Source organism: Hippocampus zosterae, chromosome 14 (assembly GCF_025434085.1).
Source record: "Hippocampus zosterae strain Florida chromosome 14, ASM2543408v3, whole genome shotgun sequence".
Taxonomy (NCBI): Eukaryota; Metazoa; Chordata; class Actinopteri; order Syngnathiformes; family Syngnathidae; genus Hippocampus; species Hippocampus zosterae.
This window is the reverse complement of record NC_067464.1, coordinates 5258485-5281595: the sequence shown is the minus strand read 5'-3', so window position 1 is coordinate 5281595 and position 23111 is coordinate 5258485. Positions and strand designations below refer to the sequence as shown.

At 44.9% G+C, this 23111-nt stretch overlaps 1 protein-coding gene and 1 long non-coding RNA gene across 2 annotated transcripts in view; both read left to right on the top strand.

Annotated features, from left to right (window-relative positions):
- aqr (aquarius intron-binding spliceosomal factor) overlaps nucleotides 1–20381 on the top strand; it is a 37574-nt gene extending 17193 nt beyond the window's left edge. Inside the window, exons 22-35 of the mRNA XM_052085447.1 lie at nucleotides 508–577; nucleotides 1587–1697; nucleotides 1782–1891; nucleotides 5013–5148; nucleotides 7078–7287; nucleotides 9550–9687; nucleotides 9770–9841; nucleotides 10875–11062; nucleotides 11150–11321; nucleotides 12836–13006; nucleotides 16385–16470; nucleotides 18648–18822; nucleotides 19707–19817; nucleotides 19909–20381. Of these exons, the coding sequence (XP_051941407.1) occupies nucleotides 508–577; nucleotides 1587–1697; nucleotides 1782–1891; nucleotides 5013–5148; nucleotides 7078–7287; nucleotides 9550–9687; nucleotides 9770–9841; nucleotides 10875–11062; nucleotides 11150–11321; nucleotides 12836–13006; nucleotides 16385–16470; nucleotides 18648–18822; nucleotides 19707–19817; nucleotides 19909–20256 (2098 nt within the window). The 3' untranslated portion in view covers nucleotides 20257–20381. The remainder of the gene's footprint in view (nucleotides 1–507; nucleotides 578–1586; nucleotides 1698–1781; nucleotides 1892–5012; nucleotides 5149–7077; nucleotides 7288–9549; nucleotides 9688–9769; nucleotides 9842–10874; nucleotides 11063–11149; nucleotides 11322–12835; nucleotides 13007–16384; nucleotides 16471–18647; nucleotides 18823–19706; nucleotides 19818–19908) is intronic.
- Nucleotides 20382–20918: 537 nt separating this feature from the next.
- On the top strand, nucleotides 20919–23111 carry LOC127614244 (uncharacterized). Its single transcript, XR_007966426.1, has 2 exons — nucleotides 20919–21067; nucleotides 22651–23111. It is a non-coding gene; the product is annotated as an uncharacterized LOC127614244 (long non-coding RNA).

Below are 23111 nucleotides of genomic sequence, written 5' to 3'. Positions count from 1 at the left end.
AACTGATGACCGTGATAGACCACTGAGCAACCCGCACTTGTTTACGTCACCTTTGTGAGACTGGCTCTGCATGCAAGCGTAACGTTCGCATTAGTTTATTCCGCGCCTTTCCAGCTGTGCCATCCTCAAATGGTACACGGAAGTGACGATGACGAATCACGCATAGAGTCTTGTTTTGGTCTGTGAAGCTAATTATTAGCATTTACGTTTATTCTGGTCGATGATGCAATGATGATTCAGCTGTATGTTATATTATACTGTATATTCTGTATTCATTGCGGTGCTAATGCTAGCTTGTTATTTATGGATGTATTTATTTGTCATTTGTAGCTGCGGATCCTCAGAACTTATTTTATTTATTCATTTAGCTGTCATTAACATTCTGCACTTATCTTCTTCCTCTTGTTCTATCCTGGGTTCAATGTTTCTGAATTGCATTGTCCAATTTCAACCTCAAATCAGTTTATGTTGTCTGGCTAATTATCTGCGTTAATAACATCGTTCCAGGAACACAATTCACTTCACGCCTACTCAGATCGAAGCCATCCGAGCTGGCATGCAGCCAGGTCTCACCATGGTAAGTTGCCTGACACTGAATCATTTGAATGGCAGTCGTACACATGCGAACATGTAAAGTGTCATGGGAAGGAGAATTTTTTGTTTTTTGACGTTTTTTCTTCTTCAACCCGAGTCTTTGGAGTGGACATTCTACCGGATTTGCACATCTATAATGGTCTATGTGCTACTCAACCAGCCTTGACCCCACCATTCCAGCCCACTACTCCTGTTTCTACAGGCGGTTACAACTTCACACGTACCTTTCTAGCGATAGTGCTGTCATTGGTCCTTGACAAAAGCTTGTAGTTCATTTAAGGATGCAAGTCATGAAACGGCCAAACACGCTTTGCTTCTTGATAGTTGTCGCCATCATTAGGAGGAGCAATAAACACACTCCGGCCACCCCCCGGCCGCATGCCTCCTCTTTCATCTCGGATGATTATACGTTGATTTATTCGGGGATGCTAAATTGCATTCATTATTTTGCAGCGGAAATGACTCACCTGAGATGCTTAGATGAGATTTTTTTTTTTTTTGTAACAACTGCCCCCCTGCTCAAACAAGCCTTATTTTATGCTGATGGGAGGGAGGCTTCAAGGATACTGATGCTTCCTTTAGCTTTGAACACACAGTCGGTTTCAGCATGCTTTGATCCAATCTGACAACATAAGCGAAATGAACGTCATTCACGTCAGTGTCAAATTGTCAGCCATAAAACATTTACTGTACAGGCAGCGTTTTAAGTCATACAGTAAATCTCTGCAAATCTTACAATATATGTGTCACAAGCAATCAATCCAAAAAGTGTCATTTCAAACTGATTTGAAATGCTTTTTTAAAAATTTTTGTTTTTTACAAATTAGTGTGTTTTTTAAACGTGGATTGTTTATGATAGCATTATTTTTTATCTATATACAGTACGATTGTTATTATTTATTGTTATTTTTATTTGTTTTGCCTTTAACTCACATTTCTTCTTTAATTCTCTTTTCACCTTGTGTTTGTTTGTTTGTCTGTTTTGTCTCCAGGTTGTCGGACCGCCAGGCACCGGCAAGACTGACGTTGCCGTTCAGATCATCTCCAACATCTACCACAACTTTCCCGATCAGAGGACACTCATAGTCACACACTCCAACCAGGTTAGCCCACTGTCATGTACATGACCTTACACATCTTTATAAGCTGGGTCTCACATCTTTCCCTGCACGTCTCTCGTCCACCAGGCTCTGAACCAGCTGTTTGAAAAGATCATGGCCCTGGACATTGACGAACGTCACCTACTGCGTCTGGGCCACGGGGAGGAGGAGCTGGAGACCGAGAAGGACTTTAGCAGGTGAGGACGGCTAAGGCGGTGATGGCACGCCACAGATCGTGACGTGCGATGGCGTCTATGCAAACAAACGTCCAAGAACTATCTTATAACTCAGTCAAAGCCAACACACGCACACACACACACACACATACACACATATCCACTTGCCCAGCTGCCCGCAAGTATAACAAGTCTTCGCCAAAAGAGAGACAGAGCCACCTGATACTCCCATGTGTTTATCTTGGTGAGACATCCTCAGCCTCTTTGGCTTCTCCCACAATTCACCCAGCATTTCGTCCACTTGTCACTACTTCGGATCACCAAATACTCTGTGTGGTGCTGGCACAGGGGTGGGCAAACTACAGCCCAGCCACAGCTACTTAATATTGATCACATTCATCTAGATAGTATATACACCTATTAGCAGCTAATCACTTAATTGTCAGGGGGGGTTTTTTGTGTGTGTTTTTTTTTTTTAACACATTGACCCGAATGAAATCAGGCTCTATTTTCAGCAAGATGCATCTATAAAGTAAGAGCAAGGCTCTCAGTCCTTCCTCACCGCACAGTGCACTGGGGAGAAGAAATCTAATTGAGCCATAATATTGGCATTAAAACCTCTGGTATACATTAAGGCCCCTTTTGATTAATTATTCATTAAGTATTTTTACAGCACCGACGCAATGACTAATTGCAGGTCATGTTGTAATCACACAAATATAAAGGCATGACGGAGTACGCGTCAGTGTTTAAATGCATTAGAATATTACATAAATTCTTCAGCCTGTCATTTTGGAGTCGCCGGTGAACTCTTAATGGTTTTAGTGCAGGGGTTCTGAATGAATAATTGAAAAAGGTCCACTTCGAGACATTTTATTCAAGCCAACGAATGCGATAATATCTGGCATGAATTGTAATGCAAGACCATTTTTTTCATCATGAGCTGTGAGATAGAATACAAAAACGATATCCCTGGTTGTCATTCTACCAAAATTTGTTCTCGCGTCGCACACCCCACACTAGTAGGGATGTGTGTGGGGGGGGGGGGGGGGGGAGCAGTCACTGATTTGCTAAAACAGGATAATTTTAGCAAAGACCTCAAGAGAGGTTGGAAAATAAAAACCATAGTGCTAGATTTTTGGGATATGTCAATGAACGCAAATCACGGGCATGTTGGTCTTGCATCTCGATGTTAAACTAGAAAAATAAAACCAGAATCTGCTTTCTCAAATATGACTTGCTAAACTTTACATTTTTTCAGGCAGCATTTCCATATAAATAGGCCAGTGCCATAGAGTATTAATGAACTTTTTTTGCCGTTACTATTTATAGTTCCCTTATAGGCAACCTTGTTAATTACCGCCTCATCCATCTGTAGCGCAGAGCAAATTGCACCCTATAGTGGGAGAAACGTGGGGGGCAGGGGAGGTTATGCATGTGCCGTCGTGCCTCGTTTCGTGTATGGGCGCTGTTCAGAATGAACGTAGCGTGCGCTTATGAATAGCGGCCAGGCAAGTCTGTAAATTATGCAGGGGGGAAAAAAAGAATGGGGAAAGCGGGGTTACATGAAAAGAAATGCACTCCCGGTAGTAGCGTTTAATGCGGCCTCCGTCTGCCGCTGGACGTCTCATTAGAACATGCGAGCGCCTCTGCTTTTAGTACCCCGGTGACACTGAGCGCTAGAGATTTTTAATTAACACCACGTATGCGAGAAAGGAAAATGTGGTGAATGCCAAGCAACTAAAAAGAGTGGAAATGCCATTAGTCTCGTCCAGTCCAGCCTGCCAAAAAAGCAACACATTTTTATGGGTGTTTTTTTTTTTTAAGAGAAAAATATTATTATAAAAGGGTCCTTTTTTAAAACATGCAATAATAGCACATAAAGAACTCAACCATTTTTGTTCTTTTTTTTTTTTTGCTTCAGTGCAGTGGACATTGTCCTGTTCCGGCCCGTATGCAAATTGCTGAAGTCATACAGACACATGATGCCTGTGAATATTATTACATTGTTTTTTGTGTTCAAATATACATTGCTGAAAGGGTTAACACCATCTCACGTTATTTATCAACCTGTCAATGGCAGTTTCCTTAGTGCTAGCATTAAGTTAGGCGAGGCTACGTGGTCATTTTAAACACAGAGCACATAATTGTCTTTGTTTTATGTTTACTTTGACGGTGAACTTGAAGTAGCAATGAAGATCTAAAACCCTTTTTTTTTTTTAATTGACTGCCAAACTGCTGCTTGCCCTTAAATCAGTTGAGTCCCCACAACCATACTCTGTTCATATCTTACATTTTTGCTCAGAGGTCTAAGCAAAATAAATATAAATAAATAAATTACCCAAATAGATGCTACTTGGTGTGAATTAGTCTTGTGTCTCCAGCCCAAGGTTACAAGCAGTAACGTGTATTGACCTGTATGTGAGAGCAGCTTCATCACAGGTGAGTCCTCCTGTGTATCAAGGTCACTTCCCTTATTTTTATTTATTTTTTTTTTTTTAAGAGTCAGGCAAAAAGAGATGGCGCTGGGCCATTGTCTAAAACCGGACTAAAACCTGTGTTGACGGAGGATCTTTGCACACCGTCTAAAAATAGCATAACCTCTGAATCTCCCACTTCCTGTCTGTGTGTACCTAATGCCGCTCTCTGATTGCGTTGCTTTAACACTAATCAGCTGCATGAAGCCGAGCACACATACAGCCCCCAAGGATGGGCTAAACTTGCTATTCCTCTCCTAAGGACAGAACTGCTACATCTGTCAATACTTCAAATGAGGGCATCAAATCCAAAAAGGAAATGGCGGCGATTTAATTTTTGTTTTTTTTAAGCGTATGTCTCTCTCCCTCTGTCTCTCTCTCTCTCTCAAGCTCTCTCTCTCAATACAAAGAAAGTCTTAGGAAAAAAGCCATGTTAAATGGCTGAAGCCATGTTGTTATGAGCACATTTAACCAAGTTGTCGCCATTTCCCCAGAAAAGCGTTTGACATATTTGCAAGAAAAGGTTTGCAATTTTACGTGACTGAAAAAGTCATATTTGAAAAAAAGTTTCTCTACCCAAATTGTGAAACCAAATTTGACATTTGACAAAAACACTGCAATTGAACATGACTGTTGATGAACCACACTCTGCTGTTGGTCTGCAGGTACGGCCGCGTGAACTACGTCCTAGCCCGACGACTGGAGCTACTCACGGAGGTGGGGAGGTTTCAGGAGAGCTTGGGTGTCCCTGGTGATGTCTCCTATACCTGTGAGACAGCAGGACACTTCTACCTCTACCAGGTAAGCGGTTGCTCTTTTTTGTTTCTTTGTTTTATGCCGTGCGAACAAAATCTTGCCTGCAAGCTGAAGTCTCGTGTTATTTTGAGTTCACAAAACCCCATGAATGCATCCGCAGATTTGCACTGAGCCAATCGCAAAGCAGTCATGCATTTATGGGCGGGATATGCAAATGTTATGAAAACTTTTCACGGTTGACAATTGGCTTCCTCAACAAAGGACAATCATTCAAACGTGTGAGTTTGTGTCACCAGTAGTTTGTGTGTCACATTTAAACCGAGTGATGTGTGTTGAACTTTGTTTTAGTTTTTTTTTCAGTGGTGTGTAATCTTTATCCGTATTATCAGTACGATTTATTTAATACCTTATTGTCATCCGCTTGTTGCTATGTTTTGCCTGACACCGCAAATAACTTGCGCAGAGCCGGCGAGACGGTGTCAGCCTTCAGTGTTTATTCCCAAGACCTAATTATCACCTGACTCTTGCGTCGTTGGAAAGAAGTCCTCATTTCTATGCCGTTTATTGAAGTTGCATCCCCCCTGCACATGACAAGCTCTGAAAAAGAGATCCCCAGACTGTGTTGTAATGTGTTGCACAAACCCAATTCCAATGACGGACAATGTGTTAAACATAAATTAAAAAAAAGATGACAATGATGTGCGAATCATCTTCACCCTATATTTAATTGAATATCCTACAACGGACAAGATATTTAATGTTCAGACTGATGAACTTTGTGTTTAGCAAATCATCATTAGCTGAAAATTTACTGCTTTGTTACATTACTTTTTCTTTTAACAAGACTTAAAAAATGATTGGGAACTGACGACACGAATTGTTGAAGCGTTGTAGTCGGAATTCTTTCCTCATTCAACAGTCCGCTTCCTTAAAGCGAAACACGTTTTCAACAGGCGACAGGTCTGGACTGCAGGCAGGCCAGTCTCTTTTACTTTGAAGCCCCGCTGTTGTAACACATACAGCGGTTAGATATCGACAGAGTTTCAAAATCCTCCATCCGCACCCCTCACCCACCTCCACTCCGACAACATTTTTTTTTTTAGGAGGCATCATAATCTTTCGGTCGCCCTGGTCATCCACTCTGTTGAGCATGCTGCTGGAATTCAGAAAACACAAGTTACCTTTACTTTCACTTGTACTCATCAGTCAAGGTACCAATGTATTGAAATTGTGTTTTTTCATAGTTGTTTAAAAAGATTGCGTAAAACCGAACTCCCGAGCCGCATTGGTAAAGTCGCTGTCGAAGTCGCTTTCCACAGAGGGTACAGATACTTTTAGACCGAGGCTGCCTGCTGGTTGGTTGAAGCCGCTTTATTAGGTTCACAGCTGGAGCACCCCCCCAAGCGTGTGCCGATCTGCTCTCATTTGGCTTCAGAAAGAAAAAAAAAAAAAGAAAGAAGTTCAAGGCAAGTTGTCTGATGTAGCATTTGGAGTGGGCAAAAACGTCCGGAGAACCAACCCCCACACCACCGTAGTGAGCGCTTAGATCCATCTGACAGTTCTGTGCTTCTTGTTTCGAGGGATTTCTTTTGTATTTAGAGGCCAAATAGAGGACATTTTAAAGAATTGACATCTTTTCCGTTGTGTATGTGACGGGCTCGATCCACAGATACTCGATCCTGGTATCATTCAAAGGTCAACTAAAATCTGCCTTGTCACAGATGTTATGTGCCTTTTTGTCAAAATAGTTTTGAGCCCTTGAACACAGAGGTGAATGCCTTAATTGCCTGCCATTTCAAAATGTTACATGCCGTATTTTTTTTTTGTTCCAACATTTTAAATGAAAGCATGTCAGTCACATGTCGGTCGTTTAATATAAAATCCATGCAATCTCAAAGCCTCAGTCACTGGCCCCATGCTTCTGGCCCTCGCTGTACGTAATGGCTCGTAACATCCGCCGCATGTCTTCTGCAGGTGATCTCACGGTGGGAAGAGTACCTGAGCAAAGTGAAGCCCAAACAGGGTGCGGAGGCGGAGGTGGAGGCCGTGGCGGCGTTCTTCCCCTTCCACAAGTACTTCTCCAACGCTCCCCAGCCTGTGTTCAAGGGCCGCTCCTACGAGGAGGACATGGACATTGCGGAGGGCTGCTACCGGCACATTAAAAAGATATTTACCCAGCTGGAGGTAAGAACGTCATGCTCATAAACACTCACGCGCATTCATTCCGGAATGACAGTGTTATTTATAGAACTGCAATTAACGGTGGAGCTCATTCACCTAACCGCGACAACAAATAACAGATGTGAACGTGTAATCAGCGTTGACGGTGGAGAGGCGCCTCGACTGGTCCCCAGTGTAAAGAAATCATCACTATATTGACTATTTGCAGATATGATGTCATGCTTCCAACAGCCAATACGGGCTGAAGGTGTTTATTTACTCCCCTGCAGATGACAGGATGAAGGAATTGCGGGGAGGGTTTGATTTATAGCATTATAAAATTATGATATCATATATTGCTGATGTATTACAGTTCATGTCAAGTGAAAGTGGAGTTAGCATTAGCGCTGCGCAATCTTTTCGTGAATTTGGTCCTCAATTGCTTGTGTAGAGTATGTGACAAATCATTTGGCTAAAACGCAGAAAAGACATATGTACTGTCTCCACATCCAGTTACTTCAATTGAAGCCTTGGCAGCGGTCCCACAGAGTGCTCTTGTTTTGCCTCTTTTTTTTCACTGTTATCATTTCTACTTAGCACATCAAGTATTCTTATAGAGACAACAATACGATATCAGATTTATGGGAACCGTGAGGAGGCCCTGCGAAAAAGCAATAAAGGCGTTATTGACTGGAGGTAATATCCCAACATGCCCTTGATTTATGCCCTTGATTTATCCGGCCCCGTCACCTCTCCCCCTTTCTCACTCCTCCTCCCCTACCCCCCCTCGGCCTCGCCCATGCAGCAGCAGGACGCCCACTCTCGAGAGCTGAATTTGCGGATTTGTCTGCCATGTACAGTACAAATGTCACAACACAGAATGGGCTGAGACTCGGTGGCCTCCGTTGTAGGCTACTTCTTGGTTCACACAGAACATCGTAAAGATAACACGGGTGCAACATTTTTAATTCCGGAGCAAGAGAGATTGTTCAGTCAAGGTCCCCCCCCCAAAAAAAATCTGAAAAGTAGAAAAGTCATACTTCATCCCGTGTGCGTCATTTGTTCATTAGAGTTAGCAGGCTACATTCATGATGCAGTGTAAAACGCAACCTCGGGTTGACTAATGTACCTTCTTATGTTACTTTCTACTCTGTTCAGCCATTTGCTGAAAAACTCACCTATTGTAGCCTTTCTGAAACTCCCTAAGATGCCCCCCGCATAAGAGTAGTATCTGCTTTCAAGGAAGTACAGTGTTGCTTTGACTTAAGTTCAGTTCATTTCGTCACCCCACTTTAACTCAAAACACTCGTATCTCAAATCATGTTTTCCCACTGAAATGAATGAAACTGTCCTGAATCCGTTCCACAACATGCCAATTAAAATTTCTGTAAAATGTTTTTTATAAGAATAACACCCTACACTATTGTTCTGTATTTTTAAAAAATGTACACTAATAACATAGAATGACTTTTTTTCTTTTTTTTTGTCCAAGAAATTATTTTAAACCTGCGTGTGCATGTGAACTTCATCTGGCCCGGACCCATCGGGCTTAAAAGTAAACCTCATAAATATTGGAGGTTGTGATTGGTTTCATATTTCGACGAAAATAGTAATACATCAAATATGTATGACCCACCGTGTGGTCCTGGTCGCTGCCCCCCAGCCTTGTTCTCTCTCCACCCCCAATTCAGGTTTTGTTTCCTTCTTCGCTAACACAGATAAGGATTTGCCGATTTGCCTGGTGATAACCACACACTTGCACTTTATCTCGGGCGAGCATCGCGATCGCATCGCGTCGGTGGGGTCAATCAGCGATAACCACTCCTTCTGCAGCACTTCATCATGACAAAGAGCAGAGTGCGCTGAGACTTTGAGGCAGAAGGATCTTCTCCACCGTTTATATATATTTTTTTTATAGCTGAACCAAAGGTCAAAAGCAATACTGTCAAACATTTTTTTTCCCATACGAAATGGAAATAATCCATTCCGAGGTCAAAATGTTGCTATTATAAAGCCTTAGTGAGCTGTGTAGGCAGTTTTTAACATATTAACATTTGGGCGCTGGTGTCTCACTCTTTGAAGAGCCTCTTTCTTCTTTGTTGTGTTATCATCCATCATCTGGTACAGCAATCCTCTTATCCATCATCATTCTCAGCAATCTATCATTTTGCCAGCATCACCTACTGAAAAGTGAAGTTGGATAGTTAGATGGCAAAAAAAAGCCGTCTTTGGTGGCCAATTTCGTCTTCTTCAAAGTCTGACCTTGCCTCCCGTCTCCTCCGGTAGGAATTCAGAGCTTTCGAGCTGCTCAGGAGCGGACTGGACCGCACCAAATACCTGCTAGTGAAAGAAGCTAAAATCATCGCCATGACCTGCACACACGCTGCCCTCAAACGTCACGACCTGGTAGAACTGGGTTTCAAGGTTAGGCCGCCTTATCCCTCTCTGTGGTCTTTATTTCCGCGGCTCATGTCGGTGTATTAAAGTTGCTCATTGTCCTCATCAGTACGACAACATCCTGATGGAGGAAGCCGCTCAGATTCTGGAGATCGAGACCTTCATCCCACTTCTCTTGCAGGTATTCTTCACTTTTGACTTTCGAGAAACGGGATTATACGAGTGTTGTCCTTGTGCTACTCGTGGCGCAATGGCTCCCTCAAGTGGTACTTGAAAGAATTACCACCCAAGTACAGTTCAGTTGTGTTCAACTTATTAGTACCATTTTCCCTTTTTTAGGCACCGGTTTGTTTGGGGAGGCGGGTGGGAGGGGGGGTTCAGTGCGCGATACCACAAACGATAGCTTCATTGAGTTGACATTTTTATTTATTTATATATTTATTTACTTTTAACAATTTGCCAGCTTAATTATCAAACCAGAGTTGACCGAGGCTCCTCTCCGCCCAGTCCCATAAAAAAAAGTCAGCAGCGCTTCTCGTTAAGATTTCCATTGGCGTATATTGCTGTCGACGACGTGTAAAGAATTAACGATAAAGGCCAAATAAACCAAAGCACTACAAATCATAAATAGCGAGAGTGTGCCCTCAGTATGTTTTCATGATCTGATCCGCTGCCCGACCCTCACATTTTACCCCGGACAGTACGACGCCCATCATCAAGCCTCCCACCACCTGACTCTCCGTGTTCATTACTGTCTGACTGATGGCCGCCGGGCAGAGTAATGACGCGTTTCTTTGGTAGTTGCGCCTAATTGTCCGTGATAGCGCTAATGTCTGTTTACAGATGAGATCATTAAGCACATCAGCCCGCGCAACAACCACGCCAGAGCTCGTCTCTTCAAGATGTGCTTTGTTTTTTTTTTTGTTTTTTTGTTTTTTCCTTCCTGAATGAGTGAGTCATACTTAACTGGCAGGTGTACGTCAGAGAAAGATAAAATCCTTCATTCCCCGCACGACCTCCTCGCCGTAAAGCCAATACATATTATAACAGACCCTGTCATGCTTGGCTGATACTTTGCAGAAGGCAAACCTGCAGCACCCCAGAGACAACACGGAGGGGAAAATGTAACTGTGGCTACAATGTAGATATCGTGAATCCCCATGTATCACAGGGGATATGTTCCAGATGTCAAATGTGTTTTTCCGTGCTGGCAGAACCCAGAGGATGGTTACAGCCGGCTGAAACGTTGGATCATGATCGGCGACCACCACCAGCTGCCCCCCGTCATCAAGAACATGGCCTTCCAGAAGTACTCCAACATGGAGCAGTCGCTCTTCACTCGCTTTGTGCGGCTGGGCGTGCCAACCATCGACCTGGACGCGCAGGGCCGCGCGCGCGCTAGGTCGGTCGCCCGATGGGACCCGTTTCGTTTTTGCGGGGTTGTCTCGTGGTTTGTAACACGCGTCCGTGTCGCTTGCCCCCCTTCCAGTTTGTGTAATTTGTATAACTGGCGCTACAAGCACCTGGGGAACCTGCCGCACGTCCAGCAGCTGCCCGAGTTCCAGGTACCCAACCCCGGCCTGACGTTTGACTTCCAGCTCATCAACGTGGAGGATTTCAATGGCGTGGGCGAGTCGGAGCCCAACCCTTACTTCTACCAGGTTAGTTAAGGCAGCCTTGCAATGTGGCCTGCGCAAACCACCAATCAATGCAACATATATTTCATACTTTCCTCAAACGCAATCTATTCCTAACAAAAGCCATTTGTCTCGCGCTACACCAGCACACAGACTACCGCCACCATGTTTCCTTTTGACAGTTGTAAAATGTACAAAAGATGAATTGTTTGTAATATATTCATGGAAAAATGAGAGGGCAGGAACTAATAAATTATATTTTCCACCCTCCCGAAAAATCCGCAGTTATCCGTAAAGCCTGTCGGGTCGAAAATGCTACACTGGTGCTAAATCATGAGCCTCCGCGCCAACCAAGAAATTAAAATGTCCCCGTTCCCGCTTAGAAATGCATTGCGTAAATGTCATCGGGTGGACAGCGTGCAGGCTCGTGTTTCGCTGAACGTTGCGATTGTTCCAAAATGCAGAACATGTGCGCTTCTCGAGCCTCCGGGTCACATGAACCTCCACTCTGTTTGACTGTTGCCATTTTCCGCCCTCCTTCAGGGAATCACCTACGATCCCTGACTTAGACGAGGCGCAGGCACACTGGCCTTCGCTCTAATCGATGCCGTACTTCAAGTGACGGTGGGCTGTGTCATCGACTCGAACAAATATCCCGGATCTTAAAAAAAAAAAAAAAGTCGTCAATTTGAATTCCAAAGTATCGCTCTTTGTTATCTTTCAAAATGACCCTTGAGGACATTTACACTCGAACATCTGTTTGAAGAACTACAGTAATTCGGTGTTGATCATCTGGAGTAGCAGTGATGTGATGTGGAATATTTAACTCATCGTTTGGATCCACCCGTCTCTCCCTTTTGCATGATATGTAGTTTTCAACTGGCCTTGTGCACACCATTCGCTCGACTTTATTGTCAAGATTTTGCACTTCTCGGGAGTGCTAATGAAGCCCCTTCTATAATTAAGAGGACCGGCGGAGTCTAATTACCGTCTCGCGTTACTGTTTACTTCTACTGCGCATAACAGTCAAAACACGTTTAGTTATCTTGTCCGGTTAGATTGTAAGGTTACGTCAATGCGACCACAGTCACGAAACCTTAACGGTGGGCAAGAAAAAAAATGTCAGCATAGCATCGAGCATCTGAACGTGCGCCATTTGCCAACAAAGCGCTAACAAAGTCACACTTCCTGAGGTGCGACTGGTGTGGCTGGATTCCGAAACTGTTGATGAGGCTGCATCGATAATTAGCAAAGATGTGAGGCTTGCGGTGCTGGTTTAATTGAAACAGAATGAATAATGCATACCGCTGGCCATTCTTTTTTTTCTCTCTCTCTCTCTTTTTGCTACATTTTAAGGGTAGAGGGGAACCTTGGACGGAGTATATTTATGCTTGGGATTCAGTTGAAATTGGGTTGAACTTGAGTTCAAAAAAAAAAAAGAACCCTCAAAGCAGCTTGGCAATTCGAAACAGCAATTGTCCTCCACAGATGCATCCTTAACAATTTTCACTTGTCTCTCTCTCTCTTTCCGTGCAAAGAACCTGGCAGAGGCCGAATATTCCGTGGCCCTGTTCATGTACATGCGTCTGTTGGGCTACCCGGCCGACCGCATCAGCATCCTCACCACCTATAACGGGCAGAAGCACCTGATCCGAGACGTCATCAACCAGCGCTGCGCCAGGAATCACTTCTTCGGACAGCCCAACAAGGTTAGCTGTCAACGTCATATCCACAGCGGAGGCTTGTCGCCGCCCCATCTCAACAAAGTGGGGGGCGTGAGTGCGTGTACACGTAAGATTAAAAAGGATTTTGTGCGCGGAGCAACGGCAGCTCCGACGTCTGTCACGGGGATGCCATCGGCTTTTTCTGGAGCCAGGCCACATTCTCCACGTCGCTGCTTGCCAATGTTTCGTTTTTTTTTGTTCCACACACACACACACACACACACACACACACTGTGCCTCAGGTTAAGCTTACCGCTCTCCTCTTCTTTCTTCCTTCCAACCCACAATTGTTCCACCGTCTACTCATATGAAGTCCAAAGAATGCAAGTAGGGCCCCGCCCACAAGACGTCGTTAGGGTGTGGGTCAGCGTGCCTCGGGAGGTCTTGTGTGTCCCATAAGTTTTATGTTAAAAAAAAAAAAAAAATAGTTGAATTTGATTCCTCACATAATTCATAATACGCATACGCGTTGTTCGTTTGAAATTTTAGGTGTTATACTTTGTCCACTCGCATTTGCACTCGCGCTAGCCACTTTCTCACTGCAATAAGAGGTGGGCAGAAGACGCCAAAGAGCACCTTCACACCTCCGATGCGCTTTGCTCTTTTAATATCAATTTTAATCATGTCCGATGATGTCGGCACGACAGCTGCAATTTCAACACAAAGGCATAACGGCACTCTGGCAGTGATTCTCGTTTCTCTTTCTGTTTTATGTAGTAATAATCATTATATTGCTGTCCTTTTTTTCAAAGGGGGGTTGAGGGGAGGGTGGACATTTTAGCTTGGCAACAGCATCTCTCAGCATTCACATGACTGTCATGTCTTGGTCTTTTGCGATGTCTTCTGTTGTGACAGTCAGTCAGCAATTGTGCTTGGTCATGCCAAATGTCCCAGGACGTTATAAAACTGTCATTGGGTGCGCTGCTGGCTTTAGTCAGAATGCGTGCCTCATGACAAGCTGATGGGGCGAGCTGGGGAGTGGGTGGGAGGCACAGGAGGGGGGGGGGGGGTTGACAAGGCTGGGAGATCTGAGGAGAAAGAAAGATGGCCGCAGAAGGAGATGGACATTTAAAAGGTCACCGTGCCTGAGCGCTGGCTCCACCGTGTACCGACAATGTGTCATCGGGGCCAAAATGGAGAAAATGTCAACGGTAGGATTCTAATTAGAAAACAGATGTAATGAGACCCAATGCAGGGCTGAACTATTTTTAAAAGGTAAACAAATAAACAAATCCCTCTTCCCATGGGAGCAAAATGAGAGTAACCTTAATGATCTCTGCTCATAGATGATATTGGTCACACGCGGATGTTAATGAACTGTTGGCCCAGTTCAACTCGATCGCTATCCAAAACAACAGCACCAATTATTATTTTTATGCATTTATGTATTTATTTATTTCAGCCTCAAATAAATAAATACACACATCGTCTTGAAATTCCAACATCTCAGTCAGCAATCCCAATGGCGGGATTGTGTCATTCGTAACCTACTTGGATGGTGTGATTGAGAGCACGCGTGCCATCCTCCAACCGCAGCCAGAGCCGACCAGCACGTTATTGCCCCTGGTGCTGCACCTGTTCCGCACAGCAACAAGAGACCTAAATAATACTGGCCCGCCATCACGTTAGCCATGTCGCTCCACTCATGCTGGCTTCAGCTTGTGGCATCAGCGCGCTGCTTGCTGCGTTTGTGAGCCACTTTGGCTTCTCCGTACTGCCCAGTGTCCTATTGAGCCAAGTCAACCTCTGCCCTCTCCTCAAGTGTTTTTTTTTTAATAAACACTCAATTATGGAGGGTTTCTGTTATGTGGGTTCACACACTGACATAGCACCAAGCGGGGAAGCGATATATTGGGCTAGCCCGAAGTATGGCCGCGGCGTCCGTTAGCCCGTTAGCCTGTGAGCTGGCTAGCGGCTCGTGCCTCTGGTCATGGAGGGTAAAAGACTGGCAACGACTCGCTGGGCTCTATTCTAGCCACCCGCATATTTTTGCGGCTCAAACGTGTCAGGAGGTACTCCGAGCATAAGATAGGTGTTAGTTGTAAAAATGTATTTAACTGTTGAGAGATTAGTGGGCTTTTATTGTTTTTTTTTTAACTATCACAAAGAAATAATGCTTATGAGTTGCTCAATACGGCTTCTGATGGGTGGATAGAATTTCAAACTACACAGAAAATGACAAACAGTAAATCAATTTTGGAACTAATCTTTGACATAATCAATGTTGCTCTGTTCACATCGGTTGTATAACTAGGTTAGTTGTTCGTTTCTTTTTGGTTATTTGGTTAATTTGTTGGTTGGTTTATTAGCTTGTTTCGTTTTAGGATGCTTAGCTAATTCCTTTAATGTTTTTTGGTTTGCTAGCTTGTTGGTAATTCAGTTGTTACTTTGTTGTTTGGCTCATTGGTCGGTTTGTTAATTGGTTAGCTAGCTTCTTGGTTAGCTAGTTTCTTTCTTTCTTTATTGGTTAGTTTGGTGGTTGGTTGGTTATTTAATTAGTGCCTTTGTTGTTTAGTTGGTTGGTTAGTTTCTGTATTGGGTGTTTGGTTGGTTAATTTGTTGCTTCTTTGGTTAGCTAGTTTGTTGGTTAGTTGATTCTTTTTATGGTTGGATGTCTAGTTTGTTTCTTGGTGTGCTAATTGATTGGTAACATAGTCCCTTTGTTGTTTGTTTGGTTAGTTTGCTCGGTATGTCATTTTTTAGTTAGTTAGTAAATTATTGGTTCATTTGTGTTATTTTGTTTTGTGTTGTCAGTTTGTTGGATCACTCACTCACCGCATTACACAACAGCTTCATCGCCAATGTTCTTAACATTTCGTGCCACAAGGCCCGATCTTTGAAATAGACTCATCAGCCAGTGTGGCAAAGTACAGTTGGCGTACATCCATAGTTGCATTCTCTAGATTTCAAAGCGTTGTTGTGCTGCCGGGCTTGTATGTGAGCCATCGAAGTATCCTTGGTGCGCACTCTTGCCGTGACGGGATTACCACCGTGTCAAAGCAAATTGGCTGACTCGTTCCCCTCCTTTTTGCCACCACTTTTCACTAATCCCTGATCCTGTAGCAGCCCTGGCTCCCACTTGAGTCTCCGGGGTCCAGGTAAGAGTCAGAGTGGCGGCAAATGCCCCCGTAAGCCTTCTTGGAGACAACAGTGTGTCACGCGGTGATAACACCCACACAAGCGCAGACACCTTCTTGTCTCTTTGGTGAAGGATTTCCCCCCCCCTCCCCCCCTCCCCCCTCTCAGGCTAAATCTCACTGCTGAGCTAAAATGCACTCTCATTTACTTTGCATAGAGGAATCAGCTCAAGCGCTTTTATTCCATTCGGGTGCTCAGTAACAACACTATGGTGTGTCTTTACAGGTGACGACTGTCGACAGGTTCCAGGGTCAACAGAACGATTACATCATCCTCTCGCTGGTCCGAACCAAAGCCGTAGGACATCTCAGGTAACAACGTTTGGAAAATGTATCCTTCGCTCTCTCAGAATTGTTTTTTTTCCACTGTGTGTCTTTTGAGGTGGTCATCTGAAGACCTTCTTTGTTTCTCATTTTTATCAGATGAGAAATAAATCTCCGATCGCGGAAAATCGGTTTTGATTTGACTGAACGGCTCGGCATCATTAAATTTTTAAAATGAACTGCACTTCAGTCGATAAACAAACCACTACGGTCCCCCACAATTTTCATTCAATTAGATGAGCGCTCTGCAAGCGGCGCATCTGAAGATGACTGGAGAGAGATGCCATTGTTCTCCGCTAATTAAGTCGAACATGGAGCCGAGACAAAGACTTGCAAAGGTCCGACTTGTAACACTCTTTCAGAGGAGCTGTCATTCTTTGTCCTCTCAATTCAGCTGCAACGTCTCGTCTTGTAAGGGCGGATAATTGAGACGGAACCCAACGATACTTTGCCGGCCCGAGGGCGGAATATGCCTTCTACCTGCGCAGATCGCCGCTTTGGCTCAGCAATTTTCACCCACGCTCACATCGCACTGTCAGGAAAAAGAAGCAAGCCAGACAATAAGTCATCCTTTTTTGCAGCTAAATACACGCCCCCCCCCCCACACACACACACACACACTTTGCTGTGGGCAAACTCTTAAACCTCTATTCCCAATGTAAGCAAGGAAACAACAAAATATGTTGCAGGCCGCAGGATAAAAATTTTGGCGAGCTCCATCTTGTCTCCTGCTGGTTGGTGACAGCTTTTTTTTAACCCATGCATTGATGGAGCATTTTCAGGTGTTCTTGTGTGTCATTCCCCCCCCCCCCCCCCTTTATCGGTTGTTAAATTATTGCTTTGGTCATTCGTTTATTTACTGGCTCGCAGGAGAATGCCAAAACTACACAGGCTATTTCCGTTTGTTTTTTTTTTTTGGCCACGTCAAGTCTTATTTTTTATTTTTTTTGCCAATTTTTCGGGATGGCATAACCGCCGACGGGCCACTTAGCAATGTCTTATATTCCTCCCCCCACCCCTCTTCTTTCCCAACTCTCTCCTCTTGGCAATCTGCTGCCGTGACAACCACAGGAAGTACAGCCGACCATATGACAAGCCAACCCTTTCATTTCGTGGGGAACATTCCTGCGCACACACACACACACTCACACAGTTTGACAGAGATGCACAGATGCAGACACACTCTGACTTAGACGCACACACGCACACACACACACACACACACACACACAGAGTGCTGGTCCACTTTGCCCTGGCGTGTCACACAGCGCTGCCCAGGTGGGCGTCTCTTGGTCGGTGCCATGTCCACAGGCTAGCGTGCGCCCCGATTGGCTCTTCTCCTTTCATCGCTCATTCCTCATTGGTCGTGGCTGTTGTACTTTGTCTCTGTGCTGTGGAGTTTTGTTGCCCCCCCCCCCACACACACACACATTTGGCTTCACTAGGACGCCATCTTCAACTCACCAAACACCCGCAAGACATTAATCCTCTTAATCAGATGGACGTACTGCGCATTTTGTTTACTTAAAAAAAAAAAAACACGCGGTCATGCCAGACTCCTCTCCATCAAAGCAAAGACTGGCCCTGGAATAACTGCCAAAGCCCCCCCCCCCACCCCCGTCCCCCTACTTTAAATGTTCAGACGTCATCCAAACACAAGATGAGCTGGTTAATGGGCCTCATTTAAGTTGCTCCATTAAGCTCCTCAAACGCTTCAAAAAAACCGACTAAAATGTCAGTCAAAAGGGCCTCAAGGCGCAATAATCCTCATTTGGATCAGCAGCGACTTTCGATACGTTCCGGCATGCCCGAAAAGTCAACCCGTTTTTATAAAGTGTTTCCTGATGAAACTGGATGCATTTGTACCACTTTTCACCGATTGACACAAGATCCAGTCAATACAAAAAAAGTCAACGTGACCGAAATTGAACAGGAAGCTTGCTTGCGGTTCAGAAGCGGACATTTTGGTCAATTTCTCCGGCTCGTAATTTGATCTCAAATCAGCCCCAGTTGAAAGCCTTCGACAAGCGAGTCCGAACCATTTGGACTCGCCATTTCATTTTCAAATAATTCGATGCATTGCGGTGGCATCTCCGCGGTCGTCGGCACAAAACACTCTCCGGCCTCTTCGGCCGCCCACTAATATCTTCCCGCGCTCTCCTCAGGGATGTGAGGCGACTGGTGGTGGCCATGTCCCGAGCGCGGCTGGGCCTTTACATCTTCGCCCGGGTGGCGCTCTTCCAGAACTGCTTTGAGCTGACGCCCGCCTTCAACCAGCTGACGGAGCGCCCCCTGCAGCTGCACATCCGGCCGCATGAGTACTACAGCCAGGAGCAGCCGGTACGTCGGATGGATGGATGGATCGATGGGATAGATGGACGGATAGACTGATGGGATGGATGGATGAATGGATGGATGGGTCGGTTTAATGGACAGACTGATGGATGGATGGAGGAGGTACTCTGTGTCTTGGCTCTATATGCAAATTCAATCTCCCCCTTGTGCTGTGCTCTCAAGTCTTACTTCCAGCCCCCTTTTCTATTAACAGCATTCTGCAAGCTTGGGAAAGTACGAACCCTGGTTATTATTAACCCCCCCTTCCCAAAGGTCAGATGTCAACCCCCCCCCCCCCCCACCACCACCACCCCCCAATCTCCCGAAAGCCCATCGCATCGGTCGTCTGGTTCAACATGTCTGGCCCTTGAAGCATGTCTTGGCACGCGTGTCCAAAATAGGCCCGGGGGTCGCTGACACTTCCTGTGACCGGAGAGTGTTGGCTGGGCCCCACCGGGGGGGACAGCTCTTTTGGGCACACACATGCGGCCCCCGCTTAAGCGCTCAGTCTGAAAGCCAGCCCCACCCCACCGGTGCAGATTTTCCAAGTCTTCCAGTGGCTGGCACACTGCGCCGAGCTGTCATGGTCAACAATTCCAAATCTTGGTGTAGACACGGGCAGGCCATCAGTGTCCTGTGAAAAGCATCGAGAGTAGATGCCGGTCTTTTTGTTTAAAAAAAAAAACGAAAAGAAATGCCATTGGGGGGGGGGGGGGGGACAACAACCAACACGGCCTCCGATCTATTCGACGCCTTGCCTCTGTTAATCGTCGAGCGCGACATTCAGGCTAATTATGAACAATAACTGCCATGTTTTTATTCCCCTTCCATGTGTCACAACTGGAATGTTGAATGTTTTTGTTTTGTTTTGTTGTTGTCGTCATTTGCAGAGAGATGCTTCGGACCAGCCGGACCAGGTGGTTCAAAACATGCCTGAGATGGCCAACCTGGTGTACAACATGTACATGCACATGATGCAGACCTCACACAAGTACAGACAGGTAACAAACGCTCCTGATTATCGAGTCGGGGTTCGATTGGCCGCTTGAGTTTGTCGCCATCCAAATTTCAATCGTCACTCTCCCTCTTCAGCAACAGGAGCAACTAGCCAAGCCTCCGCTGCAGGCCGAGCCAACTGACAGCTCGGCGGCCAGCTTGAAGGACGGCGAGACACCCCCGGAGCAGGAGAAGGAGGCAACGGCCCCGGAGCATGACGGGGCGGCGGCCCCGGAGCAAACCCCCATGGAGACGGAGAGCCAGGATGGAGCAGGGGAGATAGCGAAGGGAGAAAGCGACGCCGCCCACCAAACGTCTGAGGCGGACGCCAGCGGGCAGGAAGTAAAGCGGGAAGCAAACAAGATGCCCGAACACCCTGGACGGGACAGCGACAGCGACGAAGAGAATGAGGACTGTCGAAAGGGAGTCGATGAAAAGCAATAATGGAGGACGCTTAGTTGGGACTGCTTGAAAGGACAAAGTGGATCCTTTTTTTTTTTTTATAACCATGGTTAAACATCATGTCACGCCCATTTTTAGTCATTTTGAATAAAAAGAAATAAATACAAGTGAGAAATGTTCTCTATTTATTCACATCGGACACATTATTGGGTACACTGGCTCAATCACATTCAGATATTCGCATGAGAATTTCAGCCTGTAACGAAATAGCTGAAGTTGAATACATTTGCATATTTGTTACTGTTTTTTAAAAAGTTATAGCTACATTTTGAATCGAATTGGAACCTTTTTTACGCCACATATAAGCTTCGTAATGTTACAGTAGCTTCCAACGTTTCTGCTTTTTCATAGTTATGACTCCATACTTTTTTTTGTACAGTCTTTTCATTTTCTTGCAGCAATTTCATTTTTGTCTGATCATTTTTAACAACATCCATAAAAATGCAACTTTATACCAGCAAAATGTTAACGGTTTAACAGATCAGAAATTGCTCCAACTGAAATGTCCCTTGCAAAGCTTCACAATTTTTTTTTTTTCCTCCCCGTGACAGGGCGAGGGGGCGGGGGAGGTCAACCCCATGACTGCAATCTTAATGTTGTGTAGTCACATGAATACGAGCATTGTGTAACATCCTCCTTCTGGCCTCTCACTAGGACTTGGGCGTTCACCCTTCTGGCACTAACTGAGCACCTTGGCGTCGAGCTCAATTATTTCATTTGAGTCGGTGGGACGCGACTCGCGGGGCAACCGACGACCGAAGAACGAATCTGCTGCTGCTGCTCCTGCTTGAAGGTGAACATGTCTAATCTTGTCCCGCGACAGGTACCGATTGGCTTTCATTGCTACTTTTTCCTGCTGAGCGCGCGCCTCCTAATGATGTGGAGCGAGTCCAACCGCTGCTCAAAGTGTGCTGCGACAAAAGTGTTCGGGTTAAGATTGGGGATGTGCTCGGGTAAGGTTCAGTTCGTGTTTCAAGTTCAGGGTGGTTACTGTTCCTGTTTGGGTAGGAAGTGAAAATAAATTTGTGGAATATGACACACGAGCAGTTCAACTGTGCGGATGGAGCGCCTTCCTCATCAGGATTCATGTGAATGCTCACATAGGATAGTGATAGTAGTCTTTTTTTTTTTTCCATTGGATATGTGTTATTTTTTGCGATGTCCCGTACACCGCTCTGTTAACAAATGCTTAAATAAGACGACATTCCCCAAAATATTTGACATTGTCTTATTGACCATAACCGGTTATTCGACAAAATGAGTCCTTTTCATCAAATGTTTTTATGCTCATATTGATCAGAAGGGCTTTTTTGGAGCCAAATTCTACTTTTCGATCAACCAACCTTCCACGATCGCCCAGTTCCATCACATTTACACTCAGCACTTGGTTTATTTTTCCCCTTAAAGCCTGAGGGCGTTTGCTTTTGACCACATTTTTCACGGTGTTATCTGGGATACAAAATTACAACAACACTGCGGAATGACTTTGCATGGAGAATTAGTTTGCGGGAACGAGCTTCAAACAGGAGTCCGTTATCAATGTTGGCAAGTAAAACCAAACGTTTTTCAAGTATTGCTTGTAAACTCATTCAGTAATACAACGTGGAATCAGTTTTTAAAAATTAACCCCAGTACATGGTTTGCAAATCAACACAAACTTTGGTGAACATGTGAAGAGATCCAACAGAAAGTCAGCCATTTTGGTTCAAAGCCGCCATTTTGGAGAAAATGCCGGGGCTTCAATGAAATTGGCCAATTAAACTAGTTTGTCTGAATAAATCATATTTATGTGAAGGTATCTATTTTAACAGGACACACGAAAAAGTGTCTAGGAAGCTTTGCCTAAAATTTAAGAGGAAGTTGCCTATTTGGGTTGTAAAACCAAATTTGGGGGTCAATTCCAGGGCTCGAAAGTTTGAAAAAAAAATAGCTCCCTCACTAGTTTTACAGATCCAAATTGAATTTGGTGTACATGTTCACCATAGCAAGGCGCATAAAAAAGTCTCAAGGACCTTTGCCTGAAATTGAACAGGAAGTCAGACATTTTGGTTCTAAAACCCAAATATTTGAGTAAATTGCAGGCTTTGAATTTTTTTAAAAGAATAGTCCCTTATTCCAAGATACGCAGAGCGAGACAGAATTTGGTGCACAGGCGCAAGGCACACGAAATAGTCTCAAGGGCCAATGTCCAAATTTGAGCAGAAAGGATGTTGATTTCAAACGGTCCTGCTAGGAAATTTTTTTTTTTTTTTTTTTTACCATTTCCATCTGCTTTGGGCACAACACAGTGTCAAAATCCACTGATCGTTTTAAGGAGTCACCATTGAAGCTTTTGAAACAATGCTAACATTTATGGTTGTTGTTTTTTTTCCACAGCAGGATGGCGAACGCCAGCTCGTGTTTGTGGTGCCTGGTGTGGCTGGTGCTGCTGCTGTTCTTGGGCTGGCCCATCGGCATCACCCTGGGGGGTCTCTACGGCCTCTTCAGCCCCCTCACCACCTGCCTGGGCCTGGACCGATTGTCCGACCTGCTGTTGGAGGGTGCCAACTTGGGCCGCACCTGCGCCCTCAACATGAGGCACTGCAAGCCACTGTGTTAATTTTATTTCTTTTTTTTGGACCGTGTCCCTGATGCTACGGCGATGTCAAAAAAGGTTGACACGATGGCGGGCGTGAGCATGGAAGCGAGCATGTGTTTGTCATTCGGTAAGCTTGAAAGGGGCTTCAGAGTGTCGAATTGGCGATGACGCTGCACAGAGGAGATAAGAATTTAACAATGGCGGCGCTCTGACTTGTAAATGCAAACTTCTAATGCGATTAAACCTGCTTTGAACTGGT